The following is a 23,042-nucleotide window of genomic DNA, read 5'->3' on the forward strand; positions in this document are numbered from 1 at the left end:
GGGGAGTCCCAGCTGCTGGAGGAGGGCTCCAGGGAGACCAGAGCCTGCTCCCCACCCTGCTCCCCGGCACCGCTGGTAAGAAAGGTGTTTAACTTTAGAAACAGCAGATCGTCTGTGGATACACCCGATGCTACAAGAAACAGGTATTTCGGGGCCAACAAGCGACACGAAACAGATCCGTCGGCAGCACCGCGTCTGCCTCGGTAACCGGAGCCCGGGAGACGGCCGCTGCCAACGGGCCGAACGGCACGCCCCGCAACCGCCGCCACTGGCCACGCCCACTTCTGGTTCTGCTCCGCCCACTTCTGGTCCGGCTCCGCCCACTCTTGGCCCGGCCCCGGCCGCGCCTCCTCCTCCCGTGGGGGCGGGAGGGGCGGAGCCGCTGGACGGCGGCAGCGGAGCCGCTGTGGGGGGGTCATGGCGCCGCTGAGGGACTGCAAGGTGAGGGCGGGTCTGAGGCGGAGCGGGATGGCCAGGCGCCCCGCTTGCCCCCGCCGTGGCGACCGAGCGCGGGGGGCTGCGGCCGCGCTGCCCGCGGCCCCCGCTCCTGCCGGGTGCGCAGGGTCGGCGGGTGTGCGCCCTTGGGGCGGGCGGTGTCCTCCCGTGTGGGCCTTGGGGAGGCCCTGGGCCTTCCCGAGAGCCGGGCTGGGAGGGGGGCTGTGGCGGGCGGGGAGCCGAGCCGAGCCGAGCCGGCTGAGACTGGCGGGAGGGCGCGGAGAGGCAGCCCCGGCGCGGTGAGGCCTGTGTTGGAGCTCATCTCCCTTAACCCCCCAGTAACCTTACACTCGGGGTGGGTTTCAGGTGGGGTGAGGCTGCTGTTGGGATCTGAAAACGGGGACGAGTCGCTGCAGCCTTCCCTCCCGCGGGGGGGAGCAAACTCGTGCCTGAACATCTCTGGGTCTTGTTTGTACTGCAGACTGGTCCCACAGGCACTCACTCACCTGCTCTGTCTGTGGGCCTCAAAAGTGTGTCAGGCCGTCTTTTAGCTCCAAAACAGTTTCAAGTCCAAGGGTTCAAAAATCTGTCTGCAGGAGCTAGTTACTGATTAGTCATTTGCATGCTTTCTTCCCCATGAAGTTCATTCTCTCTATCACTCCTCTTGTTTTTTGGTTAATTGGGCAGAGAGAGGTAAAAATGAAATCTTGAAGATCTTCTGAGAGTGTCATAGGTTCATGAGTGCCAGAGCTCTGGAGATCTGCTACTCAAGTAATAGAGGATGTGCTAACAGCAACCTGCAGAAAGCAGAGATTCCTCAGAGCCAGCTGGGATTCTAGCAGGAACAAAAATACAAATAAACAGTCACCAGGTCCTGTGACTAAACTCTCATCTTAAAGCAGGAGAAAGGGCAAGGCTTTGGTCTTGCCAAGAAGCAGTTGGAAGAGCCAAGGCCATGACGCTTTCCTCCAAGAAGCATCACAAAGAAGAGTCCCTTCTGGAGTTAGAGAGGAAGGTTGTGGGAAATTAGTGTAACAGAATTCAAAGGCAGCCTCGGTGGAAATGGGAGGTGGTAATTGTTTTACAGACTGTCCAGGCTGATTTTTATCTACTTGCACTCCCTCTTTCGTGGATTTCTTCAGTCACAGTCTGATACCTGAGTACAGACAAGCCCCAAGACATGAGTGTCCCAGGTACTCTGGGCAGGACCACTTGTGTATGACCCAGAGGACAAGGGGTGCTGCCTTTTCTGTGCTCCCTGTAGCTATTTGGTCCTTGATTGGCAACAACAGATTAGGTTTAGGGCATATCTTTTATGTCTTTTAGGAGTCAGCAGCTGTTACGGGGTGGGTCTTCCCTGCAGTCTCTTGTCCTGGCGCGCTAACGGGAGTAGTGGCATACATGATGTGATGCAGCCTTGCTGCCATCCTCCTGTTGCCAGAGTGGGAGTCTTCCAGTGAGGGGTGTGAGATACCTGGGCTGTAGCCTTAGCAGAGCAGAGGCTTTCTAGAGTGGATGGAAACAGCGTGTACCTCAGCTACATCAGCAGTGTCCTTAGTCCCTAGTTCTGCTGGTTTTTCTCATGCTTTGGCACAGATGTTTTCATTCCAATGAATCTTAGTATTAACAAATCTCCTCAAAATGGGATGACACTTTCTACTTGGCAAGTACTTTGAGCTGTTGTGCAAAACAGGCAGTGGCATAGAGAGCTGCTTCAAACGGAGCTTGTTTTCGACAACTGGTGATAAAAGTGGTTTGTGACCTATTTTGCAGGGCACCTTGAAAGGCAGCCTGTAAGTAGCAGGCCTAGCTTTGCTACCCTCTTGACTTTTCTCTTTATACTCTTTCTGGATATAGCATGGATTGTAAAGAAAATTTGCAATTTTACATTCTGGTCTAGCCTTTCAGGCTTGTAATTGAACACGCAAGTGCTTGAGCTGCTGGAATATGAGCCTTTAATCCAATCACAGTGGCAAAGCTTAAGGATACTATTAGCAAAGATGTCTTTGCCTGGTTACTTAAAATTTTTGACAGTTGGGTCATTAGAACCAGGAAATACCCTAAAGTGGAAAATGAGACAAACTGAATTCTTGCAGCATCTGCAAGGACTAATCCCCCATTAGGAGGAGTCTGAATTGGCTTGCCCCAGGTCTTTTTTTATGTCTATCCTGTATGTTCGGTGTATTGGAATAAAAGTCATGCTGAAGTGATTGGGGCAGCTCCTCAAATGCATGTATGCTTAAGCAAGATGTGTTCAAAATGTAATTTTTCTAATGTGTTCAAAAAAACATGTAGATGTGGCACTGCGGGACATGGTTTAGTGGGCATGGTGGTGTTGGGTTGATGGTTGGACTTGATGATCTTACACATCTTTTCCAACCTTAATGATTCTGTGATCTGTGATTCTGTGAAGAATATATATGGTGTGCTGAATGTAAGTCTGTGCCTGAGAAGCCTATGGTCTTAGAAGCAGTGATGGGTGCAGTATAGGAATGCTGAATGGAGAGTGATCAGTAGAAATAAATCCAAATGGTATTAAAAATATATGAATAAGTTGCCAAGGGAAGCACCTCAGCTTGTGAGATGGCAGGCTTTGTGGTTTTGTGGCTGTCCTGCGTGGGGGAAAAGGCCTGCAAGCAGCTAGAGATTACATGCCTGTTTGCAGTAGGCACCCACATGAGTAAGTTTGGCATTTTGAAATAGGCATTGGATTTTTCATTTTATTGCCTGAGTTACTTAAGAGAGCAGTCATGGAGACAACCATGAACCAGGGTGCTATAGCTGCTGCAGCTTAATTTCCACCTGCAAACTGCACGTCTGCCTAATAAACTCTTCATTCTCTAGCAGCTAGCCAGGAGATGTAGCACCTCAGTCAGTGTTACATAGCTTCTTAAGAAACTATGGCAGCCTGATTCTGTTTTGCATTTTAGCTTTATCAAATGCCCATGTTCTTCCTTTTCGTAAGGCTCGTGTACAAGTCTGTGGTCCAAATTCTTTGTTGGCTGAACTCCAGTGATTTGGTGGATTTGCTGTGTCAGGCTGTTTGGCCTACAAGTTACTTAAGGTATTGATTTCAGTTATAAAAACCCAGGGTTTTATTTTACCATCTCTCTACTTCACACGAGGTGTGTCTGCAGCAGAGGGACTAGCCAAAAGTTGCATTGTAATGAATTAAGAATGGGTCTATCATTATGAGATGCGTAACCCATCAAGATCTTCTATTACACTTTATAATTTGTTGCTGCTTTATTTCTACTGTTAATCTCAACTTACTGAGTCTTCAGATGTAACTACAACGACACAAAAGGTTTGTGTATCTGCTCACATTGTCCTTTTTATCTTTTTAGCTTTTATCTTTTTTTTTTTAAAAAAAAAAAAAAGCATAGTTGACAAAAATACCAGAATACCATCCATTTGAAAATCTGTTGGCTTAGTCTGGAAAACAAGTGTGTAAAATGAGCGGGTTTTATTTGTTTGTCGTGCAGGCCTGGCAGGATGCTGGACTTGTCCTGTCCACTACTAGCAATGAAGCCTGTAAACTATTTGATGCTGCGCTGACCCAGGTAAGACCAAAAAGCGTAAGAAAATGTGATTTGGTGGGACTTGTGCATGAAGCAGTCTTTGCTGTAGTTGATGTTTAAACTTTTTACCACCTGGGAGAACCTCACAATCAGGCTGCTACAGGAGTTCAGCTGTCAGCAGGCAGCAGAAAACCCTCGTAGCAGAGGGCTATGCTGGATGCTGCAGCTGTGGGGAAAACTTCAACCAGTATGCTCATCCTGCTTGACACGGGAGAATCAAGCAGTTGACATAAACCACATAGAAATCTATGGTTATTAGTGCTGCTGGTGGCTAAACTACCTTAAAGAAAACAGTTTTTCTGTTTTCCTACTGTGCTAACCCTATCTGAATCCAAAGTTTGTCCTTTACTCATTTGTCTTGCTTACTTTTGGATTTTACACATGTGGGAGAACGAAAAGAAGCCCAATATTATCAGGGATTCCTTGACCCTCTGTTTCTCTTACAGTATGCAACCTGGGCCAATAATGAGAGCCTCGGAGGTATTGAGGGGTGTCTCTCAAAGTTAAAAGCAGCAGATCCAAATTTTAGTAAGTATAACCTTCAATTCTTAGCATGGAAAGGCCTGGATAATACCTTATGTCTTGGTGTTTAACTTACTTTGTTTAGGCAAGTGGGAAGTGTTGGGTGATAGAATTCTGTAAAACTTCAGAGTCTAGAGCTGAGATGGTTTTGTGTGGTCTTTTTCTTTTCATTTCAAGTCTTTTTAAATAGCTATCATGAAAAGCCTGTAAAAACTTTAGGCTTATGAGACGTCCCCGACCCCTTGTGAGTACAAGCCTTGTTTCAAACAAACAACCCCGCCTCGTGTTTATGTAGTGATGAATTACCTGCAATGCTATACAGCTCAAGTTGTAATGTGCTATTTTCTGTAGCAATGGGACATGTCATTGCTAATGGTTTGGAGCTGATTGGCACTGGAAGTTCAGTGCGGCTCAACAAAGAGCTGGACAGTGCGATGAGAACAATGATGATGCTTTCAAAATCACAGCCACTGACTGAGCGGGAGAAGCTTCATGTATCAGCGCTGGACATGTTTGCCAGTGGGTAAGTCCACTGTCATCCTATTTAAAAGACTGTGAAGAGTTTTAGCCACCACAGGTGTAAGAGGTAGTTGGTTGTAGTGTTGCCTGACATTAGCTGATATCTAGCAAAGGATCAGGGTGAGATGTCAGTGGTTGTTCTTGAATTTATCTCTCTAAACTGTAAGTGCCATGACCAGTTAGTGAGCAGCACCGTAGGAGGGGAAATGCTCTATTGCCACTGCTTCATATCATTAAGCACTCCATGTTTTAAACCTGTCATAGATCCATCACTGGAATATATGGTTTAGAACTAGGAAACTACATATTTAACTACAGTAAGGTCCAATATAATATAACACAGACTCGGATCCACAGAAGCAAAGCTACAAACAGACTTTTCTCTGTTGTCTCCCTGTGTCAAAAATTATTTGCTCCGTAGAATAGGGAGATAGCAGAGTGTCAGCAGTGCTGTAGAGCTCGCTGTTCCATTCAATATGATACGTTTATGTGCACTGCAGCAAGTATGGGCTAATGATTCACTTCCATTATTTGTTTGTCAAGCAAACAGGTGAGCATGGGTTTACCTCACATACTTCTTAGCAAAGGTAAAGAGGACACTACTGAAGCCGTGTTACTATGGGCTTAATTCCCACTAGAGGAGAGGGAAGGTGTCTTTGCGCACGTGAAGTTAGATTCATTATGGTAGGTCTCTTTAAAAACTGTAAACCCCGTAGGAAAATCTTTAGATTTATGGTTTAAGCTTGTTTCATTTTCCTTGTGTGTTACAGTCACTTATAACCCAAGGACATTTCTTTCAAAAGATTTCCTAGAAGGTGCTCATTGAAGATAATGCCATTATTACTTTAAAAAAGACTAAGAAATTCCTTCAAGGAAAAAACAAAGTCATTTGATGTTGAATTTTCTATTTTTCTGAATAGCATGAGTTTAGAACTAACAGTAGAGGCAGGTATGTGTGCCTTCTTTCAGCAATCAAAATAATTTTTTATTTCTAGCCAGCTTCCAAAAGCTTGTGATCTATGGGAACAGATTCTGCAGAGCCACCCAACTGACCTGCTAGCCCTCAAATTTTCCCAGGACACTTATTTCTACCTGGGATATCATATACAGATGCGAGATTCTGTTGCTCGGGTTTATCCTTTCTGGACACCTGATATTCCACTAAGCAGGTGGGTCATCCTTCATTTTGAAAATTGCTCTTTATCTGGTGTGCACGTACTTAGTGTTTTTTAAGTTCAGACACATCTAAATAGCAGGATCTGTTGGAAACAAACATGTAGACAAAGTCAAGGGCTTAGAAGTGAATCAGACCTGACCGCAGCTAGAACGTCTCTCCTGTATCCCTGTTGACACTGTTGTTGAGGGTTTTTTCTTAAGTGAGCTGTGGCTCAATTAGTAAATTTTGCTGTCAAATATGGCACATGGCATGTAGCAAACAGGATAAAATCATGTCCTCACTGAGGGCAGTGGCAAAAGTCCTTTGGGCTTTTATGTGTCCAGTTTTTTATTTGGGGCTTACATTGTGGGTAGAGAGCACATGAGTGGAAGGAAGAAAGGAGTTGTAACTTGGAATACCAAAGTGTAGTTCTGAAATAAAACTTTAGGGTATACCATAACAGCTGGTGCAGCAAAGACTGAGAAGAAGGCAGAATTTTTTAAAAATGTCTTTAGTTCAGTCCTGAAAATTTTGGTTGACAAGTGAATAGTCAATAAAAACTAACTTGGGATAACTTTTAAATTTTTTTTAATACCTGTTAAATTATTTGAAAGCTTTTAACTTTATATAAAAATTAACATTAAATTATAAGTCAAGGCATACATCTAGAGATAGATGAATAGGCGATCCACAGGCAACCATAACTTTCTGAATATTTTATGAATGTTGTTGTAGTCCCATGCACTGTACCTCCATATCCAGCACAATCTTTTCTCCTTTTTTTTCTTCCACAAACAGTGCAGAGAATACAGACTGATTGCTAACATAATAATGAAGCTAACTGAGGTACCCCACAATCTCATGGCACAGAGGGAAGTGTCAGGAGTCTCGTTTTTCCAGCTGTGTTAGCTCAACTCAGAAAAATCTAAACCCCATAGTTCTTTTTAACTACAATATGCTGGTTTCATTTGTTGGGGAAGTAAGACGACTTGGCAGTTTTGATTGCATTTTTATAAACTTTTCTAGACACAATGCTACAGAAGTGCAGGTTGTTGTCCACTTAATTTTAAAGCAACAGGAAACACCCATACGCCAAGCATTTATTGAAGTACAAAATCCTGGGCAGTACCCCTTGTCCTCAAACTTAGACGTGTAGAGTTACATGTGAATTGATAACATTGGCAAAAAATAAAACAAAACCAACTTTTATTCATGTTGATTCATCAAAGAAATCAGTCGCCGCATACCCCACACATTTTAGTAGTTCCTTTGCCTCAGGAGTTTAAAACCAAAACCCCAACAGATATTTTGAGACACAGAAACATATCCTGTGGTATTTTGCAATCTACGAATCTGCAAATAGAACAGCAGTTAATCATAGAATCGTTTAGGTTGAAAAAGACCTTTAAGATCATCCAGTCCAACTGTTAACCTAACACTGCCAAGTCCACCACTAAACCATGACCCTAAGTGCCACATCTACATGTGTTTTATGTTGGGCTTTTATGGCTTAATGGGGATGCTTTACAACCAGTTTTAAAGGGCCACTTCACATGAAAGTGCTCACCTGTAGTTTTGTGGGCACTGGAGCAAGTGCAGAAAGCTACACTCACATGTTGTTCTTGAGACGTTGAGATAACTTTGGTGACAGCACTGTCTTGCTTCTAGCCTTCTAATTCTGCATCTTGCAACTGTTATGGAGATCAGCAGATTGTTCTGTGCAGCTCTTAGTTCTAGCTTATTTAAAGATGTAAACGTCGGTTCTCAAAACACTGGTGATGTGCATTTTGTTACTGTTTCCCATGCTGGCGTCTCTGGGCCTCTCATTTCCTATGAGAACTAGCTAGTTGTTCTGTATTCTGCAAGCTTGAATCCTCGTCGTAACTTGCATTGTAAGGACTGTTTTGAGTTAAATGCTATTTCTAATAGGTTTTTCAGTCCCAGCTTAAATCTAGTTCTAAACGTATGATGTACTGTTTCTGCCCTTTTGCTTAGCTATGTGAAGGGCTACTACTCTTTTGGACTCATGGAAACAAACTTTTTCGATCGTGCTGAGGAGCTTGCCCGTGAGGTAAACTCTCTGTTATTGGTGCTAAAAGGTTTTAGAATTCTTAAACCTGGTCCCTGTCTCTGGGGGGTGGTTTGCGCAAATGCCATGAACTGACTCTCTCCATCATCCCAGTTGTTAGTAGATGTAGCAAAGACATAAAGCTCAACATGAAATGCTCACGCAGTTTCATAAGAGACTACTAATAACTATTCTTTAGAAAGATTCCCGCATCTATGCCATACTATGGAAGTTTCATCTTGACTGTATTTCCTTCACTTGCTTATGTGCGTGCCTTGTCAGATGGTGTCAGAAAACCTGTATAAAATCCGTATATTATCCCATCTGCTGTTTCCCCCATATATAATTGGCTGTTTACTCCTATTAAAGGATGTTGGATTGGTTTGGTGTAATCTGCTCTTGACGATCCATCCTGTTTGGGTTCCCTCTCCCTTTTTTCCCAGATGCTTGTTCCTTGATTATTGAACAATTAACTCTACAGTGTTCCTGGAGATCAGTATTAGCTGGTCTGTTTTATGAAGACAGTAATTATACCTGACTTTCTCCAGTCCTCAGGATTATCCCTGTCCTCCAGGAGTCTCAAATACAATTAATTTCTAATGGGTGTTTTTGCCAAACTTCTGTTGCATCAAATTGCTGAAAGTGACAACAGAGACTAAACATTGACATTTAACATTTACGAGGTTAGTGACTAACCTCACAAAATGCCTAAAACCTAGTGGGAGTTGTCAGAGCAAGAACGAGGAATTTGCTGAATACTCAGAGCTAATCTTTAAGAAGAAATGATTACCTGCAAGGCACTATATCATGGAATACATCGTGCCTATGCATGCAATTCTTTCATGGCTGATATTGATGCCTGTCTGTGAAATAAACCATCATTTGATAATCTTCATAAAAGCCTGCATTTTAAAGTGTTTTGCAGGTGTTCATCTCTGTGCAGTAGAAGCTGGGAAGTGAAGTCAGCCAATAAACATTTTCTTCCTTTTCTGTCCAAATCAATTCCTGGCCGTGGTTAGTTGGAATGGTACAGGGATGTACTTAGCATGCAGCAAGTAAAAAGTAGTCTCTTGTTTCTATATCAGCAGTGATAAATACTGTTATTTGTAAGTTTGCAAGCTTCATCCCGTTTTCCCTTTTTTTACTTACAGGCTTTGGCTATAAATCAGACGGATGCGTGGTCTGTTCATACTGTAGCTCATGTAAATGAAATGAAAGCAGAGGTGAAGAAAGGGTTAGAATTTATGAAGGAAACGGAAACCAACTGGAAGGTAAACATCCTTGTAGCATCTCTGAAAAAGCTCCTTTTAGGTCTTGTTTATCTCCTCCAGCCAAGTTCTTGATTCTTTTGCATGCAATTCCTTCCTATCTGCAGGCATGTTACAAGCAATGAAAATTTTACATATTAGAAGAAACTGTCACTTGAGGTGCTGTTACTATCCATGCTGCTTTTGAAGCAAGAGGCAGAAAAAAATGGCATATTATGAAGGAGACATACTGTAGACCACTTTAACCCTTCGTTACTACGACTGCTGAGATTACACAAATGCCAAACACGTCAGTAGGCTGGGATTCACAGTCTATCCTCTCACACTGCCTTACTTTAGCTAGGAATACTGTAATAAATACTGCTTTTCAACAAGTGTGTGGTTTGTACACGCATGTGTACCCACACCCCCCAGTTTCTTTTCCCTGGTGGAGCTGATTAGGTATTTTACATCGCATAAAGACATGGCCATTGCAGACGGGCAAAACATCAGATGTGACAATTGTGATTTATTGGTATGTGATTTATATATATGTGATTTATTGTGTGGTTTACAAAAGTAAAGTGACCAGTGATATTCTCACAAACTTTTTGCTTAGACTGAGATGAGCACTGAGAGCCAGTGTAACCTGGTTAAACCTCTTCACAGGAGACTAAGATGGTGTGTGAAATAACACAGTCAAATCAAACATTTTAGAAGACTCATAAATACTTGTTTCCCTCTGGATAGGGAAGGATTTTTAAAGGTCAGCTGTAAAGAAAAGCAAAATGATGCTTTTGTCTCTTTTCTAGTGTACCGAAGTTACTTTAAATATCCAACAAATCTGCGTATCTCTCAGAGTATTGAACAGCTTAATTAGTCAGTCATATGGTCCTTTGCTGTAAGTGAAGGTTAACTTTTATTTGTGCTGGATTGCATGTGTTTTCCCAATGATTAAGTGTGTCATATTCAGAGCAGAAGGCTGTGAGGTTTCAATTAGTTAGAACCCACAGGAGTCTATTTTAGAGTCACCTGAGCTGACCATTCCACCTCACCCAAAGAGCAGGGCTGGATAATGAGGCTGGAAGGACTTTTTATTTTGCACTGGGTTTTTTTTAAGTTAAGCATTCAGATAGAGAGCTTGGAAGTGCATGCAGAAAGCTTGACGTTCATATCTGTCATTTCTCAGAAAGCATTTTGTCTTTTGATCTATTAGTTTTAATGAAACAGTGATGCAGGGGGCTGACAGTTTGGGTGATGCCTTAAAAGCCCCCAATCACAGACTTTTGGATTGATTTTTTTTTTTTAAACTCTTTCTTAAAATAGTTGCATGCCTCTGTCATTTATACCCTTTATCCCACTAAAATAAAGCAATAAAGTGCCAGATCAGTAAGTAGAATTGTCTGATGTACCTTCATGCCTGAACCAGTAGAGTTAAGATTTATAACAGCTGACATTGTCATAACGATACTATGTATATTCACTTATTTTGTGCAATATTTTTCATCTTAGCCATCATGAACACAGAGCGTTTAAATGTAAGCGCATGAAAAAATGCAGGTCTCTCTAAGGGCTTTAATAAAGTTGCTTGTGTTTTGCCTGATGACTTGGAATTTTGAATTTTTGTTTAATGACCAGGATCATCTATCTGTACTGCCACAGTATTCAGGCTCCTTCTGTTGCTTTTAATTCATCTTTCTCCTTCCCAATAAGAGTGGCAAAGATTTGGTACAGGTTTTCTTTACTTTCTAAAGTACAGAGTACTTGCTTTTTTTTGTTTCGCCACCCCCCCAAAAAAGGAGATGCCATTTGTTTTATATGTATATTTCAGCACAAAATCAAAAGGGGCAAATTATTTTACCAGAGGAGACCTCTCTGCCAGTGCTGTTTATTATTAAATAGGAATGTTTTTTCTCGTGAGTGGTTGGAATGAGTTCCCATAGCCTGCTTTTATTTAGTAACCTGCAAGCCCACTTCTCCTTTAGCAATTTAGTCTCATTCAGAACTCAAAATCAGCAGCAGCAAAAGGGTTTTGTTTTATTCAGTGAGGTAATTCCAAGTTCTTGTTTGTATGACATTTGGAATGGTAGTATGTTAGTAAACCTGATATTACTAGGTTTATACCGAGCACTTAACTACTTCAGTTGCTCAGGTTTGGTTTGTGATTTAATATTAAACAAGTAAAGATTACTAGAATGTTTATCTTAGCGCCATAAAGTTCTGACATTCACTGTGAACCTTTGCACTTTCTGAAAGTGGGTGTTACGATTGTCACCATGAAAATGAAGATGTTTTTTCACCTTGTGAGAACATTAAGTTTAACTACAGCACTGGGAGAGAATGGGAGGAGAGGGATGGACCTTTTTGGTATTTTAATTTTCGCCAAAGGGTTATGGAATTATATTCCTGTTTATCTATTCTCAACGCACTCACAAAAGTGAACTGCAAGGACATTGTCTTGAAGTGCGGACTAGGGAAGAGTGAAGTTCTGTTGTCAGCTGAAAAGGACAGTGCAAAGTTGGTACAGTTCAGCGAATATTCATCTCATCTGATGAACTGCCAATGTGTTTGGTATCTAGTGCAGCTTCTGTAGTCCACAGTAAAACATATGTTTAAGAAGTGATTCCTCTCTCTCTGAGCTGGGTGTCTAGATGGGTGGGATGAATAAGCATAAGGGCCTTCACTATCTATGCAGGTTACTTTAGACAAGATGCCTAAATTTTAGATGAGACAAGTCTTATTCTTGTTACAGATGTGGTTGTTTTTTTCCTAAGGAAAAAAAAATTCTGCAGGAGGGTGAATTCTGAGGCATCCAATTGAAATTCTTCTCTGGAAAACGATGTGGGGGAAACCTTGTTTCAGGTGTTTCCCTGAATAGCTACAAGGAGCAAATGTATCAAATGAGAAGATATCCTGGCCAGCTGATTTAAAGTTCTTGTCTCTTCTGTGTCACGAAGTACTCAGTTTTGCTGAAGAAGAAAACAGAAATCTGACTAGATATGTTTAAATGGGAAGTTATTTTGTAAATAATATTTTCTCCTCTTTCTTTTTTTTGTTCCAGAACAGTGATATGCTTGCTTGCCATAATTACTGGCACTGGGCTTTATACTTTATTGAAAAGGTATGAGATATTTTCATATAGGTGTTTTATAGTCCAGATAAGTCATTCGCCTAATACTATTTAAAAGGCAGACCTAACATTTATAGTTTTCTTTCAGCTATTTAAAGGGATGTTTTTATAAAATAGCACAATGCCATTTTTACAACCTAGTCCTTTATAACAGTTATTTTGAGAAGTTTTAATTACATTTATCAAAGTTCCAGGATCTTTGCTAGAATGTTGAAAAATTGCTGTGACATTATTGCATGTTTGAAGATCAAGTAGTCTCACTAATTACACTTGGTACAGTTATTTGATAGAAACATGAACTTGGATCTCTAATTTTCAGACAAAAATTAGACAAAAGTCTCTTCAAATTCAATACTAATTTGCTGGCCCCAAAATTTTCTGACTATAAGAAGGAGGCAGTGAGCTCTAAATTTGGTCACCGATGTTATTAATTATTAATGTTACTAATTCTTATTATTGAAAGACTTTAAAAATGGTTGCAATTTTAGCCAACCTGCCAGGTTGCAGTGCAGAGTTTCCTTGGATATAATAATGCTTAGCACTTGGGGGGGTTCGATTCAATAGGGAGACAAATGTGTCATCATTGAGAAGGCAGTGTACTTTGGTCAGAAGACAGAGTTACTTGCTTGTGTTCAGCATTATTAACATAGAAGGAGTGTAATTCTCAATAGTAGTCTAATAGCTTGTTTATTTTGCCACCTTCTATAGAACATTTTTGTAGCCTTCTTAAAATTATTTTTCTTCCTACCTCTTTGCATACACTGTGGGATGCACTAATTTTTGCAAAAATCCCTGAAAGGAACATTAGAATGAGAGGTAATACTTTGTCTTTCTCCTTCATGTGTAACATACCAGTGTTGGTACCTATTTTTAAATGAAACCTACCAATTATTTTGCCTAGTAAATCCTGGTTTATCTTAGACTCCATTCTTTCTTTTAATACCTCAAAGTTTCTTTGACTCAGTTTGTTTTGATCAAGTCATGAGGCAGTTGTGAAGTAATATTAATTGTATCTATTAATTGTATGTACGTCTTTGGTGACTACCAGTCACTTTTGGTTACTGTATCTGAACGTTAATCATGCAGTCCTCGTTTGCTTTTACAGGGTGAATACGAAGCTGCTTTGACAATTTATGACAATCACGTGAGTAGGGGCCTTTTTTTCTTTACTGAGAACGTGCTTAAGACCATGATACGTGCTTTCTTCCTTCTGTATGAGACTGAAACCTATCACAGTGTGCCATATATGTATATATATTATTTACATCTGTTGTTACAGTTTTTTAGGGAAACTGTTTCTCAACAGTTTGGGGTAAAATGCCCAAAACACTCGCGTGTTACATAGTTCAAGCGTTTCTTACGCTTGCGCTTGAAAGAGCTGCAGTGGCACTGTTGGTACTGTTTTCCATTCTTTCTGTGTTTCTTCTTCGTGCTTTTTAAAAGGATGTAAAATAATTTTCCTATAAAGTCAAGTCACCTTTACAAAGAACGGGTTTTGTATGTTAGGTACTAAGCATGTCTTTTCATTCCTAGTTAATTTATTATAGTTCTTTACTGTCTGGATTTCAAAACAATCTTTGTAAATAAGCAACATCAAATTAGATAGGATAGCATACCTTTGTAAGGATTACAAAAATAAAGCGAGCATTAAGAAAGCTGCTGGGCAGACTCCTATCTACTAACTTTGGCAAAGTGAAATAATATTTATGGCACTATTTTGGAAAAAATAAAGTACCTTGGTGACTCTCCATACTTACTGAGTTTAACTTCATAACAGGAAAAACAACACAAATGAAGCAATGTAAGTGTCTGTCATTGCAGATTGCTGTATTCAGGAAAGATGCAATTAGGGCTGTTGCAAACCAGGTATTTTATAAAATTAATTCTGTACTGTGAAAATAAGTTTGATTATCTGAATAAGTTCCCACTAGCACATCAGTTGGGCAGCTTATGAATACCTGTGATTACAGATTGCTCCCCAGTGTCTGTCAAGTGGAAGCATGCTGGATGTAGTAGATAACTGTTCGATGCTGTACAGGCTTCATCTGGAAGGTAGGCTATCCACCTGCCATTCTTTTTTAAAACTGTAAGGGGAACAGTTTTCTTTTTGTCTCCCCCCTTCCTCTGCCTTGCATGTTGTAGAAGTATTTATGTATACTTACAGAGCAAGCCTGGTCAGTGTTACAGAAGAAATCTTCTGTTACAGAAGAAAATCCTGCTCTTGAGAAAAGCCTCAGTGTGAAATTCATAATAATGTCCATAACCTTTACTATTCCCAAGAGCTTTTTTTTTTCCCCCTATGCCAGTATGGTATTTTATTCAGCTCAAGCTAGCATAGGTCATGTATTTCTTTTTTGACAGATTCACTTCTGTTGTTCCTAGAGACTTGAGGTTGAACAATCAGTACATCATAAGTCTCTAAAAAGCTGTAGAGCTTTCCTGAAGTAAATTTCAAGTTAGATACTTAACTTTCTCTTTTGATACTGATTGAAATAGCTAGTACATGTATATTAGCCTCTGGCTTTTGTGTGCTCTCCTAACTCAGTGGCATTTCTCCCTAACTTTTTTAAGCTGGTGTTTATACACTAGAGTTCATGAAGGGGGAGGACGACGGACAGACATTATTTTCACAGTATTCTGCTAGAACACTAATGATACATTGGGTTTGTTTATGAAATCCATCTTATTACTCTGTTCTTTGATTGCTACAGATGGTTCATTGTGAGCATCATCTCCAAGAAGACATGAGCAATCTCATAATAAAGCCAGAACCTGTGCAATCTAAAATATTGGTGGTAAATTTCTGACAGTCAATGAACTCTTTGCCCAAATACGGCAGGCTGCAGCTGACCGTTACTGTATAAATTTTGCCACATAAGGGAATGTTTTCTTGAGTTTAGTAGGAATGTTGTTTATGCTGCGTGACTGAAAGTATATTGCAAAGTCATGCTTTTGCATGTGGTATTTTTACTGAGAAAAATATTACTTTTAGGTGTAAAGCTTGGAGATAGGTGGAACAATGTTCTCAAGCTTACAAAGCAGCACACCAGAGATCACATTCTTCTGTTCAATGATGTACACATCTTGATGTCCTCACTTGGAGCCAAAGACCAGAAAACCACTGATGAGCTTTTAACAAGTCTTCGGGAACTTGCCAAGTAAGCAAGTGAATTAAAGTATTGTATTCAATAAATATTTTGTCCTCTGAACTTCAGGGTGATAACGTCTCTGGCTTGCCAAAGCACTACAACATGCTCTTCTCTGCGTTAGCATGTCACTGGGACATGTCTTGTTTAAGTAGGCCAATCTCCAGTTAGGAGATCCCGATAATTATTTATTTTTTTGAGTTAATGATGTCTAGAGGCATTTCTAATCTTGTTAAGCAGAAATCTCTTATTCTTGAGGTCATGGACACTAACTGAACAGTTGCTGTATATTTCCTTTCAATGGGTTCACACTAAGCTATGAAAAATTCAATGAATAAAGTGTTTCACCCGTATATTAGTAAGGGCGTTCTACAATATATGTCAGCTATCTATGGTGGTTCTTTTTTGCTCTGGTTTAAAAGGTTCTTTAATAATACAGCATTAGTTGGTAGTGATATTCTAATAGCTACTGTCTGATGTGTTGTGAAGTACCTCTGCAGGAAATTGAATTTCAAGTACTGCTAAAGTAATAATAGAGAATATTTTGCATTCAAATTAAGTTATTAAAAAATGAATATTTAAGTATTTCATCTAAACAATTTTTTTATGTTCCGTTATGCATTAAATAACTGTAAATTGCCTTGATTTTTTGAAGGGGTTGATATATAGATGCTTTAAATGCAATTTCTTCCGCCCACCCACCCTGTCTTTTCCTCTATTTCAGCATCTATTGCTTCCCTTGCCTTAAAAAAGAAGGAAGGAGAGCCTGAAATTGTCACTATTTGTTCCTGATTATAATACCCATCAATGAAAAGTAATAAAAAATAAATGTAATTTGTAAGAATATTTATGAAAACACATAACTGTCGAATCAAGCCTAAGCATGTCTGATTTGACTAAAGTAGGAAATGGCAAGTATCTTTTATATAAGCGTATAAATATATGTGAGTATATATGAATTATATAAAACTGCACATGCACACCACTACAGGGAAGCTTTAATGAACGTATGCTGCTTACTCTTTCACCCAGTGCTTCCTTTTGCCTATGTGTTCAGCCTTTTGTAGTAATACAGCTGTGCATTTTTAGCTGTATTTTGAAGTATTATAAAGCTTAATTTTATTATTTGAGAAAACAGACTGTGAGATGAAGGGATGATATTAATGATTGGATTCATGGATTAATTTATGTAATGGCTAAATGGTACCTAAGATGTGTTAAAGATGTGTTACCTAAGATCCATACCTAAGATGTGTTAAAAAAGCAGTCATAGAACTTTGACACAAACAACAGTCGTTCTTGGCTTTTCATTAATATTTTTCCCTAGCCTTTGCAATTTAAAGTTGACAAGAATTTTTTTGTGAAGTATTCCACGGCGCACTCTGGTGGTTGGTATCCCATGCTTATTTTCATGGATGGAAATGTTAGTTAATGCAGGGGGTATGTTGTTCTTCATGAATCAATACTTCAGATCAGTTGCAAGAGAAAGGAAAAAAAAAAAAATCAGTCTTCCATCTCTGTGCATTTTCTCAGAGAGCTGGAACAAATGTTTAAATGAAGGATAGTTAATGATGAAACAATCTCAAACTACTTTAAAATGCACATCTGTTGTGCACTTCTAACTTTCCAGGATGCTGTATTTTGTTTGAGGAATGAGAAACACCTAGGGCAGCACTGCATACTGAAAAACGAACACTGACCTCGTGGAAGAAATGGGAAATTTGTAATACTGACTCAAGAAGGAGAGCACAGAGTACACTCTGTGTTTGGTAAATTTAACGTACCATTGTGGGAGCGTGACTCTGAGCTGTCATTGCAAGCACTGAAAACAGAAGCCAGCGACTAAGGTTACTCAACGTTAAAGATTTAATTGGAAAATTTACAGAAAAATCTGTTCTAAGCAATGGATGGAATTTATGGCGTTGAACTGTGTACTGTATTCTCAGGAATAATTCATATTGCTTGGGATAGAAAGCCCTCCGCTCCTCGTATTGCCAGCCAGCCTTTTGGCACTGAAATGGCACTACCACCAAGGCCTGATCACTGTCAGCTTCTTCTGTGGCAGTGGAAAAACACAATTCCCCATTGTCCTGTGCAGGTATTGCCTAGAGACCAAAGAGCTAGAGTTTGGTTACTTGTATTTTTACTTTTTTTTTAATATTGGCAAGGATGCCTGCTAGAATGTATACGTTCTTCTTCAGGCATAATGTCATGCTATATGCCTCTTCCACTCTTAGATGGGTTAGGATACAAGCACTAAAAAAGAAAAGAAAAAAAAAAAACCTTAAGAGCTAGCTAAAATCCAGTGCTGTTTGTGGGCCTAAAAGCAGTCTGTCATGGTTAGAATAAAAAAGCAGACTCTGAGAGCCGTCATTGGGAATACAGTTCATATTACGAAGACAGCGAGGCACTGTGCTGTGTGGCGAGCTGTTTTGGAAGATTATTCTTTGGAGCTGTTTGCAAGGGATTGATTGCCACTTTTGGCAGAGGTGAGGACAGTCAAAGAACTAGCAGTAGGGTGTTCTGGTGAGATCATCAGAAGAGAAACTGTGCAGTTTTCTCACTTTTTCTAGCCAAAACTGTTTATTGCAAAGGCAGGGGTTGGGCTTGTGCCTTTTGCGGACATATTCAGAAGAATGAAAACTGATTGATTCATGAGTAACAAAAAGGTGAAAGTAACATAACCACACCAAAAGATATTATCTAAAGTACCTGAAACATCAACCTTTATACGGTAAAAAAAAATTCTGCCTGCAGGTCGTGGCAGACTGGCACTGAAATATGTGTATTTATAATCTGACTTCTGGGACTTAACCACTTTCTCGTTGTACAGAGCACCTTGTGAAGACCATGAGCTTTCCCTGGCTCCTAGTTTGGGGTTGCCACTGTGCCAAGCTTTTGTAGAGTTTGAAAATGGAAACTGTGACAAAGCTGTAGACCTGCTGTACCCCATCCGTTATCAACTAATCCAGCTAGGAGGCAGTAATGCTCAGGTAAAGGAGATCAATAAAAGACTTCTTGATGTGACTAAATCCTCTTTCAGTAGCCTCTGTTAGGCACTTGCATTATTAACAACACTTCATTCTTAGAAAGTGAAAAGCTAAACTGCTTGTGACTGAATCCTGTTTGCAAACACTTATTAGCGGTGTTAGCTATTTAGTTTTTCGTGTCGATATGTTTCAATACTTTATAAGTTACTTATTACTTTGTATTTTTGCTGACTTCTTTTTTCAGAGAGATGTTTTCAGCCAGTTATTGATTCATGCTGCTTTAAATTCGAAATCACAAGCTAAACAAAACCTTGCAAGGTGAGTATTTATCCTGCTAAATATTTGTGGAAGTAGTACTATTACTAAAAGTAAGAAGTAGTGAGTATACTCAAACCAATAAATTAAGGCTAAAATATATGCAAGCATTTGTGTTAAATGTAGCAACATTTAACTAAGTTAATAAGATAAAAAGTACAATAGCTTCCAATTCCAAAAGTATACTCTTGCAGTCTGGATGAATTATCTGTATTTGTTTAAGGGCAATCATTTTTCAAATGGTTCTGTCTTAAAATGTGGCCTCCTGCCTGTTGATCGACGTACTTAATGGACTGCTGAACTACTGAAAATCGAATCTGTCCTTATGACGACATCTGCTTTATTGAGAAATAAGATTTGTGGAGTCTGATATGTGAGCTTGCCTTAATACAAATCACAAGAACCTTGTTTGGTAGGAATCGTAGATGTTGCTTATTGACCCATATTGAGTTCTGTTGAAATGTATTGACTGGGTCTGCCTATGCACTTAGAAGAATGGATCCTCGGGGCAAAAATGAAGCCTTGCCTCTTCCCCTCCTGAGGTCTCTTTGAAACACAAACATTAGATACAATATCAAAATGATTCTTCTGTGCACTCTGATCTCTGGGTGCTCATGTTCAGTCTCTGTCAGTGCTGAAACCAACACTGTTCTGCCTAAACTTACTGCCAAGGCCAAATGTTTCCCACAAGGGAATCTGCACCTCAAGAACAGGTCTTTACATACTGTTTTCCCCCCCTTGCAAGGATACTGCGGGTGAGCTTACAAGAAAACTGATGCTGTACTCATGACCTTCCCGTTTCTTTCCTACCTCTTCTTTCTCAGGTGCCTCCTGAGAGAACGTGATGTGATGAGACCAAATTCACCAATGACAGAGCGACTTATAAGGAAGGCAGCAGCTGTTCATTCAATGGCATAAGTCTTTCCTCTGTGCTTCAGCTGAAATAGCAATAAGCTTACCAATCAATATCTGGGTGCAGGGAGTGGAGGGGTGCTATGCTGTAAACCATGCTGGAGATCATAGTGGGTAAGAGCACCCTATGAGTCAAAGATCTGACAACAATTTCCTTAAAAAATATACAGCTGTTACGTTTCAGGAAGTTGTACCTTAGATGATTCCACAAGGAAAGAAGAAGATAACCTGCTGATAATGCACAGCTTTCTGAAGCATCCCAGGACACTGCTTTTCTGGTATATTTTCCTGAAAGTTCCCCCTGACCCTGATTACATGCAGTACAGTGACAGTGCCTGGATTTCAGTCACTCATTGGCCCATTTGTTACTTCATTAATATGTTAAATAATCAGTAAACTGCTCAGGTAATTCAGATGGACCTTTTGAACACAGCTAATAGGAAAGTATGGGGCCAGAGCCAATACAGGCATAAACTGAATTCTGTATCAGCTTCCAGTCCATTCAGGCATGAGTCACAGACTCCGACATTACAGATCTGTCTGCATTCAGGATCTCTTTCCAGGTGCCTGTTTTTAAACTCCCTCTCATAAAATGTTAAACTTTTTCCTTTCAATACAGCACCTCAGAGCTTTCTGAAATTACTATGTGAATGAAAGCAGACAAGAGTGTAATAGCTGACTGCGACTATTCTAACATGGGTACTCCCTTGGCACTTTTAAATCTTTCAGAAAAAAAGAAAAAGACTGGATTTCAGCTAAAACAGTACCACCTCTCAGTGGTAGTTTGGACTGGTGCCTTTGTGCTTACCTGAGCTTTTTGCAAGTGAGGCCTCACTACCCTCTCAATGGCACAAGTCCCTGCACGTTAGCAAAGTAGAGTTTAAAGCCAATGTTAAAGCACGCACTTTATAGAGGTATCTCAGAGCAGGTGAAGAGTGGAAGGGAGCTTCCGCCGTAGAAAGAGAGCTAAGGGGAACTGACACAAAGCTTTGTCCTGGCACAAGTGATGTGACAAGCTTTGGTGCTACACATGAGGCATGATATGAGCCATGTACCTCTATGAAGTTCTGGTGCCCTGGGTTTCCTGCAGCGTAGGAGAGGTAACAGATTGTCTTGTAACAGTAATCTGGAAGTCCCTAATGAAGGGAAAGATGGCATTTCAAACCAAAACTGCACTAATGCCTCCTCTTCTTCTTCCCGAATAGAAATGCCACACCCTTCAACTGCCCAAGCCCTGGCTTTGGTATCACATCTGCAAGCTCTCATGGGCATGCTCATGCCTGCCCCTCTTTCCTGTCCAGCTCAGGCTCTTCCCCATGTCCCACAGCAGCCCCATCCCACATAGTTTCCTCTTGACCTAAAAAAGCACTTCCGTAGCTGGCCCTGCACCCCCCCTGGAATTCCTGCATAGAGGAATAAGATGTGGAAGTGCCTTACTGCCACCCTTCTTCCCCCAGCCCTCACTTGAGGAAAAAAGTAGTTTAAAAGTCAGTGATAATTTGTGAAACCAGATAAGGGTATTGCATCCTTGCCTGCAGCCTTTTGGATCTTGTGGACAGCCGTAGTTCCCTGTTCTGCAGCTTCATTGCTGCTTTATCTGTCCAGCCATGACTGTGATTGGCTCACTCTGTGCTAAAGTTATACTAGTTTTTTACTATTATTAATCAGTGCATTTCAAGCAATGTCTTTAGACAGATAACTTTTTAATTGAGGAATATAAAAAAAAAATCTTGCTAGGGAACAAAAGCCTGAGAAATCTGCTGGCTGTTTATGAAGCATTTCATTTACGTGTTCCATTGCTACACAAATTTAAAAATGACATTTGTAGTACTTTTGATACAACGCGATTGAGAATTTTGTCTGCTTTTCATCAATAAATTCAAAGATGTGCTCAGTTGAGCAGCAAGTATATGACTTCTTTGTATGTATGGATGAAGCTTTTAAATGAGTTATTCAGCTTAATTTTACAAACTTGTAACAGTCTGCGTCCTCTCTGCTTCCATGAATGTGACTAAAAGCTTTCTCATTCAACTAGTACTACACATTTTGCCCATAAATGAGAACCTCTGGTTTGCTGCCTTACCTTCCCCTTATTTTTATCTAAAATAATTGAACCATTCTGTTTTGCTTCACCATGCTATGCTGAATCATTTTCAATTACCATTATGGAAAATAATTAACAAGCAGGTAGCTCAGTGGGAAGAACAAGCAGAAGAACTTGACCAAGGACCATGCCACCTCCTAAAAGCTCACCTTTTTTATATCTAAGCAGAGCAGTTGAAAAGCAGTTGATACAAACTTTATATAAACATCTGCTGCTTACAAAAGAGATACTGGTTTTTCACAGGTTTTGCAAACACAAACACATCCCCATCCTTGCTTTTGTTCCATCTTTGCCACACCCATTGAAGTTAGCAGGCCAGCTTCTGTCGCGTGTCTTTTTCTGGATTAAGAGGCACAGAGGTAACAGTCCTTTGTGCTCTGCATTAAAGCCAGCATTACATCAGGAAACATCTACTTTGATGGTATTTTTCATGATCCCCAGAGTGGCTGCAAGGGCAATACCCCCACTTTACAAGCCCTTTCTGAACTGCTTTCTCAGTCATCTGTGCTGAGACCACGTACACCATCAGCTCAGCTACCCCTACAGCTGCTTCAGCCGTAGCTGTTTCTTGTAGCTCAGTGCAATAAAACAGGGAGCTGGTAATGTGCTACTGTCAGACCTGGTACTGCAATATTTGTAACAATTCTGTTAACGTCAAGCAAGTTGAACCAAAAGCTTCTTCAGAAAGTCTTTGCTACAGTGGGTCTAGGTTTTAGGACCCATTAAAAGAATTGTTAAAGAGCTGTCTAGTTTAGACTGTTAGTGCTGTTAAGCTGTACTAAAACCTACTGTGATGATCTGTGGTAGGTGTAGGAGACTGCTGTGAAAGCGCAGCTGTCGCCCATCATCTCAAGCCTTGCCTAGGCTCCTGCCACTCAACCCCAAAGCCCTCCAGTACTACAGCTTCTTGGTGGTGT

The 23,042-nt window shown here is 40.5% G+C and overlaps 1 protein-coding gene across 1 annotated transcript; it reads left to right on the top strand.

Moving 5' to 3' along the window:
• The first annotated feature begins 417 nt into the window (after positions 1–417).
• On the top strand, positions 418–21,867 carry TTC38 (tetratricopeptide repeat domain 38). Its single transcript, XM_059816365.1, has 14 exons — positions 418–441; positions 3,921–3,998; positions 4,463–4,544; positions 4,890–5,061; positions 6,053–6,226; positions 8,209–8,284; positions 9,433–9,552; positions 12,590–12,649; positions 13,764–13,802; positions 14,629–14,710; positions 15,651–15,816; positions 18,638–18,797; positions 19,039–19,112; positions 19,934–21,867. Exons 1-14 carry the CDS (start codon positions 418–420, stop codon positions 20,025–20,027), a joined length of 1,401 nt encoding a protein of 466 aa, XP_059672348.1. The 3' UTR covers positions 20,028–21,867.
• The last annotated feature ends 1,175 nt before the right edge of the window (positions 21,868–23,042 follow it).

This window comes from Gavia stellata, chromosome 4 (genome assembly GCF_030936135.1).
Source record: "Gavia stellata isolate bGavSte3 chromosome 4, bGavSte3.hap2, whole genome shotgun sequence".
In the NCBI taxonomy this organism is placed as follows: domain Eukaryota; kingdom Metazoa; phylum Chordata; class Aves; order Gaviiformes; family Gaviidae; genus Gavia; species Gavia stellata.